Source organism: Falco punctatus (assembly GCF_963210335.1).
Source record: "Falco punctatus genome assembly, chromosome: 8".
NCBI lineage: Eukaryota > Metazoa > Chordata > Aves > Falconiformes > Falconidae > Falco > Falco punctatus.
In genome coordinates this window covers 9,479,079-9,495,441 of record NC_137588.1, presented here as the reverse complement: position 1 = coordinate 9,495,441, position 16,363 = coordinate 9,479,079, and the positions used below count along the sequence as shown (strand labels likewise).

General features: G+C 42.5%; 2 protein-coding genes across 3 annotated transcripts in view; both read left to right on the top strand.

Moving 5' to 3' along the window:
* Positions 1-13,882, top strand: part of SPAG16 (sperm associated antigen 16) — a 412,452-nt gene extending 398,570 nt beyond the window's left edge. Inside the window, exon 16 of the mRNA XM_080399858.1 lies at positions 13,690-13,882. Coding sequence (XP_080255984.1) covers positions 13,690-13,865 — 176 coding nt within the window. The 3' untranslated portion in view covers positions 13,866-13,882. The remainder of the gene's footprint in view (positions 1-13,689) is intronic.
* Positions 13,883-14,842: 960 nt separating this feature from the next.
* Positions 14,843-16,363, top strand: part of VWC2L (von Willebrand factor C domain containing 2 like) — a 76,827-nt gene continuing 75,306 nt past the window's right edge. Inside the window, exon 1 of one of the 2 annotated variants that reach the window (XM_080399871.1) lies at positions 14,843-15,149. The gene's annotated coding sequence lies outside the window, so the exon portion shown is untranslated. The remainder of the gene's footprint in view (positions 15,150-16,363) is intronic. The other variant, XM_080399870.1, reaches the window with a different exon arrangement.

Sequence of the window (16,363 nt, the reverse complement as noted above, 5' to 3'; positions counted from 1 at the left end):
CTTGAAAGAGCTGTCAGTTTGCAGGGTCTGAGACAAACTCATTCAGACTTGACCTATGCTGGCTTCTCAGGCAAGGGATGAATAATCCATAAGGAATTAAAAATATTTTTTGGCTGTGAATCAAAAGCAGTAATGTACCAGTCAGTCCAGGACAACGAGTGAAAAACAACTCGTATCTTTCAGACACTTAAAGCATAGGGAATGCCACAAAACAGTCAAAAATGTTAACCCTGCTTAAAACCTTGGCAGGGAGCACCGCAAGGAGCTGCATTCAAAGTACCATAAATCTGCAAAATGTCTAAAGTATCCTACAATTAGCTTTTTTGGTTTTTAACTATCACTTAGCTGTAGTATTACAAGATACTTTATGTGTACCTGAAACTATAAGAACTATACTAACTCAGGATTCCTTTTCAACACTTTCTAGCTACATCCCATTACCTCACCATAGATTTTTATTGGATGCTATCCAGTGATTCAGTATTGGTGTCATAAATGCTGTTATGACATATGACATTTGTTATACTCGACAGCAGCATTCGTTACTGTAAGCAACAGCAGCCAGACTGCATTTCCTTGCAGTATTTAGCCATTACTAGATGAGAGGTGAGAGTAATTGGGCAGCCAGTAGAAGCAGAGTGGCCCAAGGAAGTGACACTGTGTTATCGCCCATGGTTCAATTGATGCCTTGTGTGCACATGTAGCTGGGAGATCTACTGTTGACATACAGCAGTAAACACTTCTGTTATTATTTATGATTTTTAAAATAATGCCTAGGGTCTCCATTGGGCAAGCTGTAAGAGTTCCTGCCCAGTCGGTCTAAGGTAGTGTTAACTGCCTTCTGTTGCAGGTGGGGAGATGAGGCACAGGGAAATTAAATGACATGTATTGTCAGGGAGTAAGGCAGTTACTGGAACTGATCTCCAAACTTGTCCTACCTCTGCCTCAGCTGCCAGTCTGTTGATTCTCCACTAATGCTCTTGCAAGGCGTTCATGGAGTCATGCATATAAAAGTTACTAGGCTCCTGCAGCAAACGTTCTTTGGCAATTAAAGTACTAAAGACCTAAATTTTTGTTCCCTTCTCTGTGAATGGAAACTCTTGGAGCGTCAATACAGTCACTTAAAACCAACATTAAAATCCACTTGTGGTTTCTGGCGGCTTACCTGACTCATGCCACCTGGAGGTATGTGCTTTCCTTATCACACTCTTAGTTCTTGCGGTGGGGTTTCCTAAATCCATCAGCCATGTGGCTTCTGTGGAGCCATGCCACACTGTGTGATTAATTTGACTGTTATTAATAGCGGAGACTGCTACATCTCAGGGCAGCGCCCTGATCTGGGGGCTACAAAAACTTTTTACCAAAAACTTTTTACCAAGTTTTAATATTATTTTTTTTTTTGATACAAAGTGGAATGCTAAAACAGGAGAGATTCCAAAGACCTATCCCAGGATAATTACTAGCTCAGGAAGTAGTTCATTCAGTGTCACTGGGTGACAACAGCAGAGCAGGAGCAGAAACACCAGTACCCTCCTCCCTGTGAGGTGACTGCCATAAACACTTCAAGGTGGTTGACTGTTTTGGTCTGATTTAATCTTGTTCTTCTCCTCTTGGTTTCACTTCAATATTAAATCAAAAGAGTTTTGCATTAAGGAAAACTTACTGCCCGTCGAGCTCAACTGCTACATTAGTATACCTAAAGACAAAATGGTCCAGGCATAGAAAGGTTTATTTTAAGCAGCTGAGTTTCACCTACACCTGTCACTGAATAATTGTTACACCTACTACAGCTCCCCTCTACAAAAAAAAAAAAAAGTCACAGAAGAAAGTTTTAGAAAAAACAGTAAAAGCTTCGTAAAACATAAAGACTTCATTTTACAAATATAACTCCATGGGTAAGTGAGCCAGCTAACCTCCATGATAGATTTATGCCAGCAGCATTTTCTAGCATGGGACTCCAAGGGCATAAAAGTCAGGATTTCATAGTAGTATAAGGCCAATGATTAAAGTATGTGTGATGGTAGTCACAGTAACAGCACTGAACAGGGGAGCACCCGCCTTTCTCTTAGGTGTTCTGACAGCCTGATATTAAAGACCTGCAAGTGTCAGAAGATGTAGGAAATCATCTGGCCTCTTTGACAGATTTTACAGCATAGTGTTTGTGCTGTCAAGGCAGTGAATATGACAACGTGAGAAATGACAGTAATAGGAATGTTTAGGTAAGGGAACAAGCCTAATAGAGATGCTGCTGTTGACAATACCATGCTTATATTAAAAGTAGATTCTTTGAGCCTTTTCTTGGAGATTTTATTAAGCCCGTTTTTCTACTTCTGTTATTTTGTTTTGTTTTCAGCCTTCCTGTGTGTCTGTATGTTTTTACTGCCATGGTAAAATACCATTTAGTTGTAATGTGGAAGAAAGATAAAATTCATTCTGTAACACTGTTTCTCTTAAATTATCAGGATAGTGTAGGCAACATCTGAAGGCTGCATTGATTACGATTAAAAATCACCATTTTTTTACCCTGAAAAGTTTGTAAACAGACAAACGAAACCCATATAAGAGTTGGAAGAGCTGAAGTTTGAGAAGGATGGCATTGAACCCATCTATTTGGCTACCTAAAAGTGAGGTAATTTGTTCAAACCAGTCATGGGGCTACTTTTGGAGTGAATGGAGAGTGGGGACCTGTAGAGCACATTTTGTTCCACTTACCTCTTTCCAGTCACCGTAGAAAATGCCCAGACAGCTATGATAGCACTGGCACAGAAAAGTCTGGAGGGTAACCTCTGGCTAAGCTGGAGGCACACACAGCACAAGCCAGGCTTAGCTTTCCCGGCTGCCTCAGCAGTGCTCTAACCAGCTCTGCATCAGCCTTCCTCTCCAGGGACCATTGTGTAGGGAAGGATTTTGCTTGACAAAAACCAGAATCCACATACATTAGATCATCCTCTAAGCTTGAAATAATAATGATAACAACAAACTAGCTTTAAGGACAAAACAGAAGTGTTTCCTGGTCTTATTTGCCAGAAAAGACTGATGAGTGCAAAAAAGCATTAGGAATAAACAGTGTTTACCCAAAGCGTTGCTCTGATCTGGGCTCATAAGGACACAGAATTTCTCTTCAAGGAGCGTGTTCAGAGATAAAACATGTAGGCAGAACATTATGAGGTAAAGCAAGATAAATGTTATTTTTCATCAAACGTGCTTTTTTTCCGAAGTAGTAGTTTTCATGACTCCTGCTTGAACTCTAGGAATAAACTCAAATTTGGCTTCCAGGTCTGCATGGGCAAACCCTTTTGTCTGAGTCCACCTTCATCTCAGGCTTTGATCACCTGCAGTGGGTATTAGCTGTGGTGTAAGAGCTGGCTCTTGAGGTCAAGAGATTTGTATAAAAAAGGGAGTGCTAATTACAGTCCATTTCAATAAGCTTAGAAATACAGTGGAGACAAGTCCATTATCTCAGAGTTAATAGGGTTACAAGATGTTGACAATGCACACAGTCTACTTTCTTACCAAATGCTACTTAAATTATGGATTGTTGCCACAGCATGCAAGTTGCACCAAATGATGAAGACTTGAGTTTAATAGAGATTGTTGCCTATGTAAGTCTGACTTTCAATGATGTTTAATCACCTGGAGATGCACAGGGGTGCCTAGTTACATTTTCAGAAGCTCTGGTTTGCCAGCAGTGCAAATTAAGGAATTTCTTTTCAAAATTTCTTTGAGGTGCCTGTTTGCAGGTTTTGAGTGGGATTTAATCTCACCCTGCAACAGCTGTCTGAAAACGTGCAGCCAGTGCACAGAGGTGATCACCTGCAAGAGCTGTCTAGAAGAGGCATGGTGAGCTCCTTTGAAGAGGAAGGTTTTCTCATTGGTAGCTGCAGAAGGAGCCCAGATGAACTGACTGCTCGTCTTGGTTTCTGCTATGGGATGGCAAGGTTAGATGAGATGAATCCCACTCTGTGTCAAAAAACTATTACACATCTGGTCATTCCTCTAGAGTTAATGGAAAGGATGATGCATATGCTGTCCAAGGGAAAAATAAATCATTGTTCACATCCTGGTCTCATCTTCTGTAACAGAAGCATATCCATCTTATCATTTGAGAAAGGAAGGAGGATCAAAGAGGCTTTAACTGAATAACTGCAGGCATCTGAAAGTGGAGAGTGGGGAAAAGAGAAAGAATAGAATACTAATAAAAAGGTTATCTTCTATTCTCTGAATGCTTTTAAAATGGTGTTTCCATTAGTCAGAGCTATGTTCCTGCATACCTGGATTTTTTCTTGTCTTTATACATTGCTCAGCTTCACTAAACTCCTGAAAATGACACATACTGATGCCTAAAATACATACAGCTGCAGTCAAGTAGGAAGCTCAGAGGAAAGCATATTTTTGCACCCAAATCTATATTCAGGGACGTCATTTGTAGCAGAAACTAGAATAAATTTCAATTTGTGGTGACAGCAATTTTGCTGTGACTTAATTTTTTTGTTAAGTTAACCCATCAGTAAGTTCTATTTTTCGTAATGAAAACTTTTATTTTACATAAATGCGACTTTTTTTTCCCCTCAGACTCTTGAAACACCAAGAAACCAGCTAATGTATTATGGAGATAATATTACATGCAGTACAGTACTAGATATGCTGCTTCCAATATATAAGTTCAATAGAAGAGAAAACCTTGTTCTTCAGAATAAGATTTTAGTGTCAGCCTTAACCATGCTCTGGAGCATTTGCCATCACATAAAAAGTCCTTCAGAAAGCATCTTTGTAAGCAGAGTGTGGCAACTTCTGCAGATAATTTTATGGTGATTTATTCATTTTGAAGATCAACAGATGATGCTGATCTTTACTCTTTTCCTTCATTGCTTTATTCTCATGCAGCATTTTAAAATTTGACATATCTGTCATGTTCTTGCTCTGGGCAGCACGAGCACAACCACCACAACATTACTGATGTAGCCTTCTCTGAAGTTTCTCAGCCGAGCGGTGTGTTGAGGAGGTTATTGCTCTGCAGAGGTCCAGTTGATGCAGTGTCACTGAACACCTTCCCCTTTAATGGCAATATAAAAACCAGTCACTGCCTTTGGGGATTTCTGGTTTCAGAAGAGCTTGGTGGGACTGCGGTCCCACACTCAGTAGCAGACCAAGGATTTTTGCCAGAATGCCATCTGCCTTGTTCCTGATCTATTTTTTTTTTCCTCAAGACAGATTCCCTTGGAAACATAGACCTATGTGTGTGCCCGCATATAAATATTCTAGACAAATATGTTCCTATTACATGAGCAAAAATACTTTGGTAGAAATTTTCATGAAAAAAACTCCAGAGCTGGACAGAAGATGGAGATTGTTGTCCTTTTATTCTCAATATATTATTTCTGAATAAGTTCTGAATATATTCAACCATGCCTCATTAACACATCCAGCGAGGTTTTGACATCTTGAAGACTCCTCTCCAAAAGTTTCTGCTTTAATACTTTCTGGTTTGTTTTGAAACTATTTCAAAAATCCAGAATACTACCCAAAGGCCAACTAAAATCTAATATAAACAACCTCAAGTCCACCTGAAAGTAGCTTTACACTAATGGTCTGGGTCTAGAAATCCTTATAAAAAGGCTTTAAGTTCTTTTATATAAAGGATTTTCTTCTATCAGATAAATGCTCTCTTTGCTCTAAGTAATTCTTTGATTGATTCTTTGATTGAAAAAGGATTTGTCAAGTTCTGAAGATCTGTTTAAGCTCTGGAAATAATGCCCCTTCATCTAGGTCACATTTTCCACACCGTAAGAAGTTAAGAGAGGTCCTCTTTTCCCTTTGGTCTAACATTGCTCGACACCCTTACTCTTTTGAAGGAAATACATTAGGCCATATCCTGCTGCACACTCACTTCTCACCCAGGACAAATCTCTATACGCAGATTTTTAAACGATAACAGCTGCATTTCTGTTAACACACTGCCTGGGTAATTTGAGTTTTCCTGTGTTCCAGGGGAGTCACTTTCCACCCTTGTGAATGTCTATTGAGTAATTTTTCTAAGAAACTTCTCTGCACTTACTTTTCTCTTATCTTCTTCTACTAATAGGTGGGTCTAGGAAACTTGCATTGTATGCCCCTACTTAGTCTATAAAACTGCCTTTCTCTTCAAAAGGTCTTAACTGTTAGTGCACTGCTAAAAGCCAAATAAAAGTGAATTTGTTCATTATAAGACCTTGTGCTGTAACTCATTGTTGCAATAATGAATCTGTTTGTGATGCCCTGATCCTGCCATCATTCAAGCACATGATTGCACTGAATTGAATGACTTCACATGCATAAGGTGAGTCACGAGATTAAGTGCACACAGAGATGAGCTAATTTTCCCTAATACACTTTGCCAAATCTCTGTCTATTTAAATATTTCTGAGAAGGGGGGAGGGGGGGGGGAGAAAAAGAAAAAAAAAAGTCATTCCATTAGAGGATGACAAAAGGATTTTATTTTGGTACCGATATATTAAAAACCTGTATCAGCAAATTGTTGGACTCCTCTCTTTCCCACATTGCCTTTTGGTCTCCATTACTGAGAATATTTAGTAAATTGCTGCAAGTGAATTACAACCTGCTCAAGATTATTCTTCTATGCCTTCTTCCCTGAAAGATCTAAAGAAACACAGTGGGAAGGCAAAGGGAGGAGGGGGTTGCTATTGTTTGTAAGTGAAGAATATTTAGGAGGCTTTATTCACATTTGAGATTGGAGGACTTATAACAATGTCAAAAAAGTGCATTCCTAAGCAAAATGTAGTGTACATTTGGAAGACGAGAAATAATTGCTGTATTTGTTGAAAGCTGTTTATAGGGAAAAAAAAAAAAAGCACAACATCTATCGTATGGTGAGATCAGTTGGCTGGTAAATAACATTCTGCTTGGTGTGACAGTAATGAAGAATTTTATCTACAGCCACTGCAATCACAGTGTGCAGCATCTGTAAGCATTTTATTTACTCTTACTTAGGCAAGCACGCTAATGTGCACATGAAGAATCTTCGTAGTGTTTGGCAACCTTTCCACCTGCTGTTCTACCCCCCTCAGAAGGACTCCTCAAAATTAAAGTTTTGCCTAATTTCTTACCAAGTAAAAACTGTGGGTCAGATCATGAGCTGGTGTAAAGCAACTCAGTGCTTTCCTCTCATTTCCCAAGTAAGGATCCGAGCCCATCCAGTTCATGTTTCTCTGCAGCACAGATGATGCCATCTCAGAAGCTGGAGGTCACATAGCCACTGTCATGCTATACTGTGTCCAGGCTGAGAAGCAAGTCATATTGGTTGTGGGGATGCACCAAAACGGGGACACTGCTCTAGGTGTGCTCTGTACACCTGAACTAGCTTTGTAGAGGTGGTACCTGGGACCTTGATGTGGTGCAGTGCGTAGATAAGACTTCAGACCCAAGTCCTCTCCTGCTGCCAGGATGCCCACCAACATTTAACTATGGGAAGGCAGTGTGCTCATGGCAAATTAAGTTTATAATTATCTGTCGCCTTGACATTTTCTAACTATACTTGGACTGCAGCTGATTCAAAGCAGGGACTGTGTATTTTTGCCTTTTACGCATAACCTGAGAGGTGCCCTGTTCCTAAGAGACTCTAGACTGAGTGATTGACATGATGATGCAAATGGTTGCAGCTCCAATAATGAAAAAAGATCTTAATTCAGAGGAATGTAATCCATTAGGGCTGTGTGATTTATAATAGTATTGTGAAAAGAGATTCCTTTTAAAAAGGGAACAGGAAAGAAAATATGTTTGGTACAATGTGGTATGTAAGGAATTAGTAGCCATTGATAAGTAAGGTTTCAAAAAAAATCCTTCTCTTGAAATATATTCTATTGACTAACTATCATGTGCCAAAATTAAGCTAAATTACATTTCACCTATTCTGGAACAGAGTTTAAAAGTTCTGAGTAATGACGTTGGTTGAACCATTAATGTGAGTCCTCAAAATATAAGCAGTTTCTTGATACTTTCTACTTTGGGGCATCTTTTTTTAAAAAACCCACACAACAAAACCAGATGCTGCTCTATGTGCATAGGAGAAATCAATGGATGGGATCAATATTCCCTCCACAGGTAATAAATGCTGAGAAGCATTTCTGTCTATCTAAATTGATCCTAGAGAATTCTTTAAATTGGTTCTGATGTGTATAAAAATCATTTCCCTATTGATCAAAGTTTTTCTTTCTTTCTTTCTTTGATATGTTATTTCATCTCTGCCACTGGTAATGGTTTCAAGCTTCTCTATGCAGTTATGATAAACAGAATTTCTTAAATCCATGCAAGAATATAATTTTAATGGAACAAAAAATAACTGAGTTTGTGTCTTTGAAGATGAACGCTTTGCTTACAGTTAGGCAATGCAAATACTTTTAAATTGGGAAAGTTACTACATCTGAATTATTTACAAGAACGTCTGAAGTACCTGCCATGCTTTTATTAGAAGCAATTGTCCAAATCCAGCACCTCAACTCGTCTGTTCACTCTGGGAGTAGGAGCTGCTGGAACAGAGAGGAGAGGTTTTGGTCTTTCACTGTCCTTGTTCTGCTCTGTATCTGAGTTGATGTTAACTTCTGAATCTATGGAACAAAAGTATTCTGAGATAGCAAACAGTGCCAGTTACCAGTATGAATGTCTCAGCCTAACATGCTACAGTAAGTTGTGGAGTCTGTGACTTTGGTTACAATGCCATTTTATTAACATTTAAGCTGCTAGACTGCTCTAGGAACATTAAGTACTTGTCTGCTAAAACAGGAATTTTCAGAGTATTCGATAATTGAATGTTACGTAATTTGTAAATTAATTTGCCTGAAGAAAAGTTTAATGCTCCGATGTGTCTCCAAAGGCCTTGCTGGTGAGGGTTGTTGTTGCTTTGTTCAGACGCAGCCATGTGCACGTGTAGCAGCCTGCAAGGTGAGCGGGATGCGCTGGGACAGAGCGGGCAGGGTAGGTCTGCTGGAGCATTCGCTCCCAAGAGGGCTCCGCTCCCAGCTGCTTGAGAAATCAGCTGTTTGACAGCCTTTATGGTTGTGACTTGTTCTAAGATGAAATCTAAAGGCTTTGGCCAACATCACTTATTGGCTGTCAAAGCCTAACACCTGTCAACTGGTCTGTTTTTTAGGCTTTCCCAGTTCAAAGATGTCCCTGTTCCCAGCTGTTTGAATGCATAAACCAGTAAAGCAGTACTTAATGTGGGCTTGGCAAGGTTTCACTCAAAATTTATTTTACAAAGACGACGGTAATCATGACTGTGATTTCTGTTAGGCTCTTATGGAATGCAAATAGTCCGTGTGCCTTTTGACAAGTGCAGGGTTTTTTTTCTCTCTACCCCATGTAATTTGGTTCCATCAACCCAGCAAATTAATCTTGTCTGGATTTGTCTTCTGAAGAAATGCGGTAACAAATTAGATTGCTTCAACATACCAGCATTATTTTAAATTCATCCACCAGTTACAATTAGGAGATGGATTTCATATCATATTCACATGAGTAGCTTTGGTTTTGTTAGTATTTACATAGCAGCATAGGTATGCAAAGTTCCTTGCAGATGAGCAAAAGTATGTTGCTTGCTTATATGTAACATAACTGAGCTTCACTGAATGCAGTGACTTTGATTTTAAGCTCACATGTTTAGGTCAGTGTGAGACTCCAGTAAAATTACTTCTTTATTTTGCCAGATTCTTGCTTTTGATGCTTCATGGCTATGGCCTTTCTTAGACCCATAACTTTATGTACATTGGAAAATTTGCAGGACCAGATTTCCATATAAGATAATTAATTTTAATTACCCCATTCTCCAAAGTGGGGTATCTGTCTTAAAAGTAATCACATCTTTTGAGGTATTAATTGATTTTAGGGTTCAGTTCTGGTCTTAGAACAACGTAGGGATACCGGTTTAGTATCAGGAATATTTTTTTCTAGAAGGGCATGAGTGACTTTTATTGTTTTGTTAAGTACAAACTTATTTCCAGCCCAAACAGCACTGCACTTTAATCGATACCTGAAAGCACGAGCACTGCCAGTCTGGAGATGGCAGCCCTGGGAGGCAGCATGCAAGAGATCACACACAGAGGTTTTTTTCTGTAGGACACAGGGACTGGAAACCTACAGTGGTAGCTTACTCAGATGCTGGGGAAAAAAGGGAGCTGAAGTGCACTGATTGTTTAGAGGAAATCCAGTTTCATCCAAGAAGAAAGGTGTCTGTTCAGAAATACCATGTCCCATGCTGTGCTGCTTCTGACAGCTTCTCCGGCTGTCTCACAGGCTCCCTGATTAGCTGGGATTCAGGCTAGCATTTTGCTGGAAACAACACCTTCCACCCACACCACCTGTGTAGTAGTTTGGGATCTGGCTCAGCTCTGGATTTCACTGTGGGTCCCCAGGGAGGGAAACAGCAGCAATATCATGGGCTGGCTGAAGCTGGAGGGATGCATATGGAGAAAGATGATCAGCCAAGTACATTTTGGTGTGCAAATAATTTTTTTCTGGAGTAAGCTGTCATTCCTCTTAACGATTCCTTGCACAGAAGTTGTTTATACCTTTCATTAACTTTGCTGCCTTTCTCTCTCTACCTTTTCTAACTCACTGCATCCTTTTTGAAGCAAGTGACCAGATGGTCAGAGCTTATGTTATTCTAAGGACATAATAGAGGTACATTAGAAAAGAATAGTTTCTGTGTTCTAGCAATGGGCAACAGCAAATCAGCTGTAATTAGTACAAAGGTTGCAACTGTAGGGTCTCTTGGTTGTGGCAATGTGCTTTGTCATCACTCCTGTCTGCCAGTTGGAGGAAGAAGGATGAGCTCAGGACTGGCATGGGGCCAACCACAGCAAAGCTACGTTTTATTTAGTTCCCCTTCTCACCTGTCTGAGAAGTGCACCAGCAGATCCAGAGTTGGTTCTTTGGAAGCCTTGTGAGCTGGAGATCTAGAGGCTGTGAAATCTAGAGGTCGGAGTCTTCGAGGCTTTGCATCTTCTAAGCTGAAACTGTTCATTTCAATGCAAATCAGCATAACTGCTGAGTTCAGTAAATTTGCATAGACCAGCCTCACCTGACAGTTTGGTCAAAGGTATGAAGAATAATTTATCTCCAGGCTTTTATCTTCCTCTGAGTGTTGTATCAAAATGCCTTTGTTAGTGCGCAAGTAAGTATCCTTCGTTAAAAAAGAGCTTTGTATGACAATTATGTAGTAGTTTTCCTTTGCTTTCCTAATTGGAGAACATTTTGAAAGAGCAATAAAACACAATTTGTTCCCTCTTTCCAAAACAAAACATCTCTTTTTGGAAGGAAGGAGGGAGTAAATTTACATTATAATGAGCAAATTGTTATGAGCGTGTAGATCAGTGTTGACATAAAGGGTGACGGAAATGAGATGTTCTCATTTTGTGCGTTCCCCTCCCCTTTCATTCCCCTTTGCACACATTTGCCTGTGCATCCTGCTGCTACCAAGCAAGGAAGTGACTGCAGTCATAGCCCAACGATAGTAACACATCATAACTCAGCTAAGAAAAATTCATATGAAATGAATCATTCTTCACCGGGGCTGTCTTATACACCTAAAGCCTTTCCCCAGCGAGTACTAGCGGTGAAGGCACGTGCAGTTTACTACTGCACCTCCTAGCTAGTTGTTTTTTATGGCCCCTCTCTATTTTCCTATTGGTTTTGTCATTTCCCAGTACTGTCGGAATATCAGCATGGACTGCCCAGATGAGAGTGCTCTTGTTTTGCTTCAAGTATAGGACTTACCTAGCAAAGATTTTAGAAAAAGGTAGCACTGGGGTCTGTACCTGCCCCACTGGCAACCCAGGGGAGTGAATTAGACACTGAAGCTGTCATCTTAGTTATCAGTCCCTTACTTTCTAGAAGTGAACTGCAGTTGTCCAAATCTTTCCTCCTTCCTGGCCCCCTCTGTTTGTAACAAGTGGGTTCATTACTGGTTTTGAGAAGCTCAAAGTGACATTAACCCCCTGCCCAGCTGTTGCGGTGTCAGGGCTTCAGGCAAATTGGCATTTGTTTGGCTCCTAGAGAAGTCATCCCAGCGATTGCCTGGAGAGTCTGGCTGCAAGTGAAATCCATATGCAATGCTTCTGTCAGCAAAGGCTTGCTGGAAGAGAGTTTATAATAAATATTCACATCTGCTGCTTTGGACACTCTAATCCATTCTACAGATCTTTGCTGTGTCAGGCTTTGTTCTAGATGAAGAAGCCGGGTAGTTATAAAGGTTTGCAAATAGGGCATATTTATCATGGTTAACTCTACTTTCTAGTTCCCTTTCTTGCACAAATAACCATGACCACACTAAGTGTATCTTGTGATTAAATATTCTCAATGCATTTATAAGATGTTTTAGACTATGTGCTTCCTTTGATAAATGGAGAAAATGGCAGTTGTTTACTTCCCGGGCTGTCAAATGAGGCCATCAGATCTCGATGAGCAGAGCAGAGACCATCATTGTTATGAATTAGTTTGAATGGAGGGATGATATATTCACTGGATAAATGATACATCACACAGGCACACCCCAGGCCCTATGGCTTGCACATTATTAAAATTGGGACAGATTCCTCCATACTAACTTCTGCTGGGCAGTATGTTCCCATTGGCTGCTTGGTGAATAATCTGCATGACTAAAACCAGTAAAATACCTCCTGTTTTTTGTAATCTTCCCAAAAATCATGACCTCAGTGCCAGGTTGACTTTGCCAGTGGCAGTATTAGTTGTTGTCTTATGGTTGTGTCTTTGCTTTCAGAGAGAAAATCCTGATACGTCAAAAGAGCTGTAATCATTTGGAGGGTATATTGGACTTGCTCCTAATAGGAAAACATGTTTGACCAAGATCATGATGGGCAGTACAATGAACCCTGTTGTTGGGAGGACCACATCGGCTTTGAAATGAATGTATTGATCTTTCTTGGTTTTTAATATGTGAAACTCAATTATCATAGTTAATTTCTAAAAGGAAAGAATCTTTATGTTGTGGCTGCACAAGTAAAAGGTGCTTCAAACATACCACTTACGAGCTGTTATCTGCTTGTATTTAAGCAGGAAGATAATAAACTTATAAACACATTCTGCTTCCTTGAAAATGATGAAAACTGAGTCCATTCGGTTTGTAAATAAACACATGGAAACTGGGAACTCCTTGGAACCTTTTTTAGGTTTTATTTTTTTGACTGTTAGACCCAATTCTATGCTAACAATTTCATTATCATTGTTTTTTTCCATAAGGATATAAGGGAGCAAGGCACTCAGTTCAGTGAGATGTCTGACCTCCTTGAAACTCAGTTGAAAACCTGTCTCTTCATTTCTTACAGAGCTGTACAAGAAAAGCAGCATTAAAAGCATGGTCTGACGCTGATACCTCCTGGTATCAGAAGAGCATCTAATTCTCCACTGCTCAGTCTGCATGTCAGAATCCAGCCCTGAATAATTGTATCCAAATAGAAGTAAAACAGCAGTGCTCCTAATGAGTAGCATGCCGGGGTTTCCAGATTTGCTTAATCACTTCAAAATCCAATCTCATTATTATTGATCTGTCCAACTTTCTGTTAACGTATCTCAAAACCCAGGAGTACGCATGTATGTCTTTAAAGCGACAATCTCCAAACTTCCAGCGCCGCTCTCTCGCTTTGCCTTTGCAAACCTTGATAACTCTCCTCTGAATTTCAGGTCGTGTCGTGGCTCTGGCAAGCAGTGACGGATCTGTCAAGGTTCTGCAACTTGAGCGTGGGCAGCTCTCCAGCCTGCGGGGCCACGGCGGCGAGGTGCGCAGCATCACCTTCCATCACAGGGCAGAGCAGCTGCTTTCGGGGGGTGCCGATGGAACGGTGTGCCTCTGGAGCTGAGGACCACCACACCGCTTAACGTAACCTTAATCTCGAGGCGTTACGGGAAAGAACGGTTTGAGAGCGTAGCAGCTAGGGCTTTAGTGAAATGTTTTCACAGTTAATGTTTGCTGTGGGAATAATCGCCCCAAAGGATACGTCAGTGTTTCATCCAAATAAAATCCCCAATTTCTCTCTCTTTCTGTTGACGCGGGGTTTGCGAACATCAAGAATCTCTCTTTTGGTGGGTTCTGGAGAAATAGCTTTACAATGACGCCTAATGACAGAGCAGACGAATTGCAAGGAGATTGATTTTGAATGTAACGCAGCCCGAGACAGGCGAGCTGGGCGCCCCTTCGCCAGTGCCCGCCCGGGGGAAGATGTGAAGTTGTAATAACGCAGGAGCGGGGGGTCTGTCCCCGCCGCCCACGCTCCGCCGCCGCCAGGGCAGCAGCAGAGCCGCAGCCGGGCAGCGCGGCGCTGAGCGCAGCCGCGGGGACCTGCGGGCCGGGACGCGCCACGGCGGCGGAGAGGGGCCGCCCCGCGCAACCCCCGCGCAACCTCCGCGCAACCCCCCGGGCAGGGCGCGCCGCTCCGCGCCATGGCGCGCCCGCGCTGCGGCCCGCGGGCCTGAGCGCGCCGCCGCTCCAGTCTTTCCCCCACCCCCCTTCACCACCCCCATCCAAAAAAAAAAAAAAAAAAAAAAATCACAGGGAGCGCGGAGCGGCGCGGCGCGGGCATGCCCGGCCCCCGGGCCGGGGAGTCCCCGCAGGGCAGCGGCGCCCGCCGCTGGGGCTGCCCGCCCGCCGGCCGCGGGGCTCCGCCGCCCTCCCCCTCCCGCCTGCCTCCAGCCGAACCAGTCCCCTCTCCCCCCTCCCCGCCGTGGCAAATCTGGAATCGCAAGCGATCCGCTGGGCATAGGGAGGGGATATAGATGGGTTTTTTCTCGCCCCCCTCCCCCCCGCCCTCCCCCCCCCCCGCTCAAGACCTGAGGAAATCCAGCCCAAGTTCGCCGCGATGACTGTGCTGCTGGCATCGGGGTGTCTCCGCGGCATCCCTGCCTCTGGACCGCGCCGCTGCTCGCCCTGAATCCGCACCGCCGGGTTAAAGCTTAATTCTCATGTTGTGGTTGCTGGGCTGCTGCCGCTTTCCCGTGTTTTGCGATGGGAGGTGGAGGAAAAGGGATTGTCCGTGAGTCAACACTGAAAATGTGATTAGGAGGAACTGCTTTCACTAATCTGTTTCTAACCTTTTAGTCCATGTTGGCCTGTGACCCCTTTCAGCTTTCAGATCGAGCCTGATTAGGTAAGTGTAAATTATTCACTTGGGGTGAGGGAAGGTGGATGGGTATGTTTTGCACAGAGACTTACCTACGCTCCTGGCCTTTCTCGTGATGAGAAATGATGAGAAAGTTCAGCTGTAAACTAATTCTGAGCTGAACAGCATTTGTTTACTTGTTGAAATCTGTCCGTGCAAGACGTCTGCAGTCTGTCTGATTTCCAGGATTGCCGCTGAGCTGAGCGCTTGTGAGTTGCTGTGGGACGTCTCGGATGCTCTAGCAAAATATAGTGGTCTTATTTATGATCTTTGGAGAACTTTTTTTTTAATCGTTTGGAGAGCTGCCTCATCAAACGTCAACAAATTCTCTCTGTAATTTCACATTTCCTCAGACATTAATTACTTCATTTGCTTCTGCTCCCCGCCCCCCCCTCCCCCCCATGCCCACCAACCTGCAATGTTGCAACCTACCTGTAGCGTTTAGGTGGGCAAGATTCTCTGCTCTGTAGACACATAAAGCAGCCGTATCTGCGTGAGTCACTTGATTTCCAAACATGTTACAATAGATACCGCTGATAGTAGTGACAGGGTGCATAGTCCTGGTGATGGAAAGGTAGCTAGTGCTTCAATTAAGAAGGTATCTTTTGAATTTGATAAAGCTTGTGTAATATCCAGTGTCTCCCTCTGTTGTGGCTTTGGAAAAACTGCTTTGTCAACAGGATCCCTTAGCTGCTTCTGTAGGATTAAAGCTTTCTCTCCTCCTGCGGTTGCTTTTTTTGCTTCAGTTAAGGGAGAATTAATTGCTGAACATCTGCAGTCCACCAAAAATCTTGATACATAAAAAATACCTCCCGGAGGGGTGGAGGGGGGGGTACGTGTTTGCCTGTGTGTGTAGGTTAACGCATGTTTGTATATACTGTGTGTATCTGTGCGTGCACACTGTGGGAACAGAGGAAGAGAAGGAATGACACAGACAGCCAAACAGTCCGGTTTTGGTTCGTGGCAGCCACTACCTCCATCGTTCCTCAATCCCCATAATGCTCATATTTCAGCTCATTTAAAAGTTTCCTGTAATACTTTGCCCAGTCCTCTTAGGAGAGGTCAGAAACCATTTTGCTGCTGGGGTTGCACCGGCTGTCGGCTGTGCTGGCAGGACGGTGTGTCGGTGCCGGTGACGGCACCACGGGCAGCCAATAGCGCACCCAAGGCACACGCACGGAGCCTTCGCCTGGAGCTGGCTC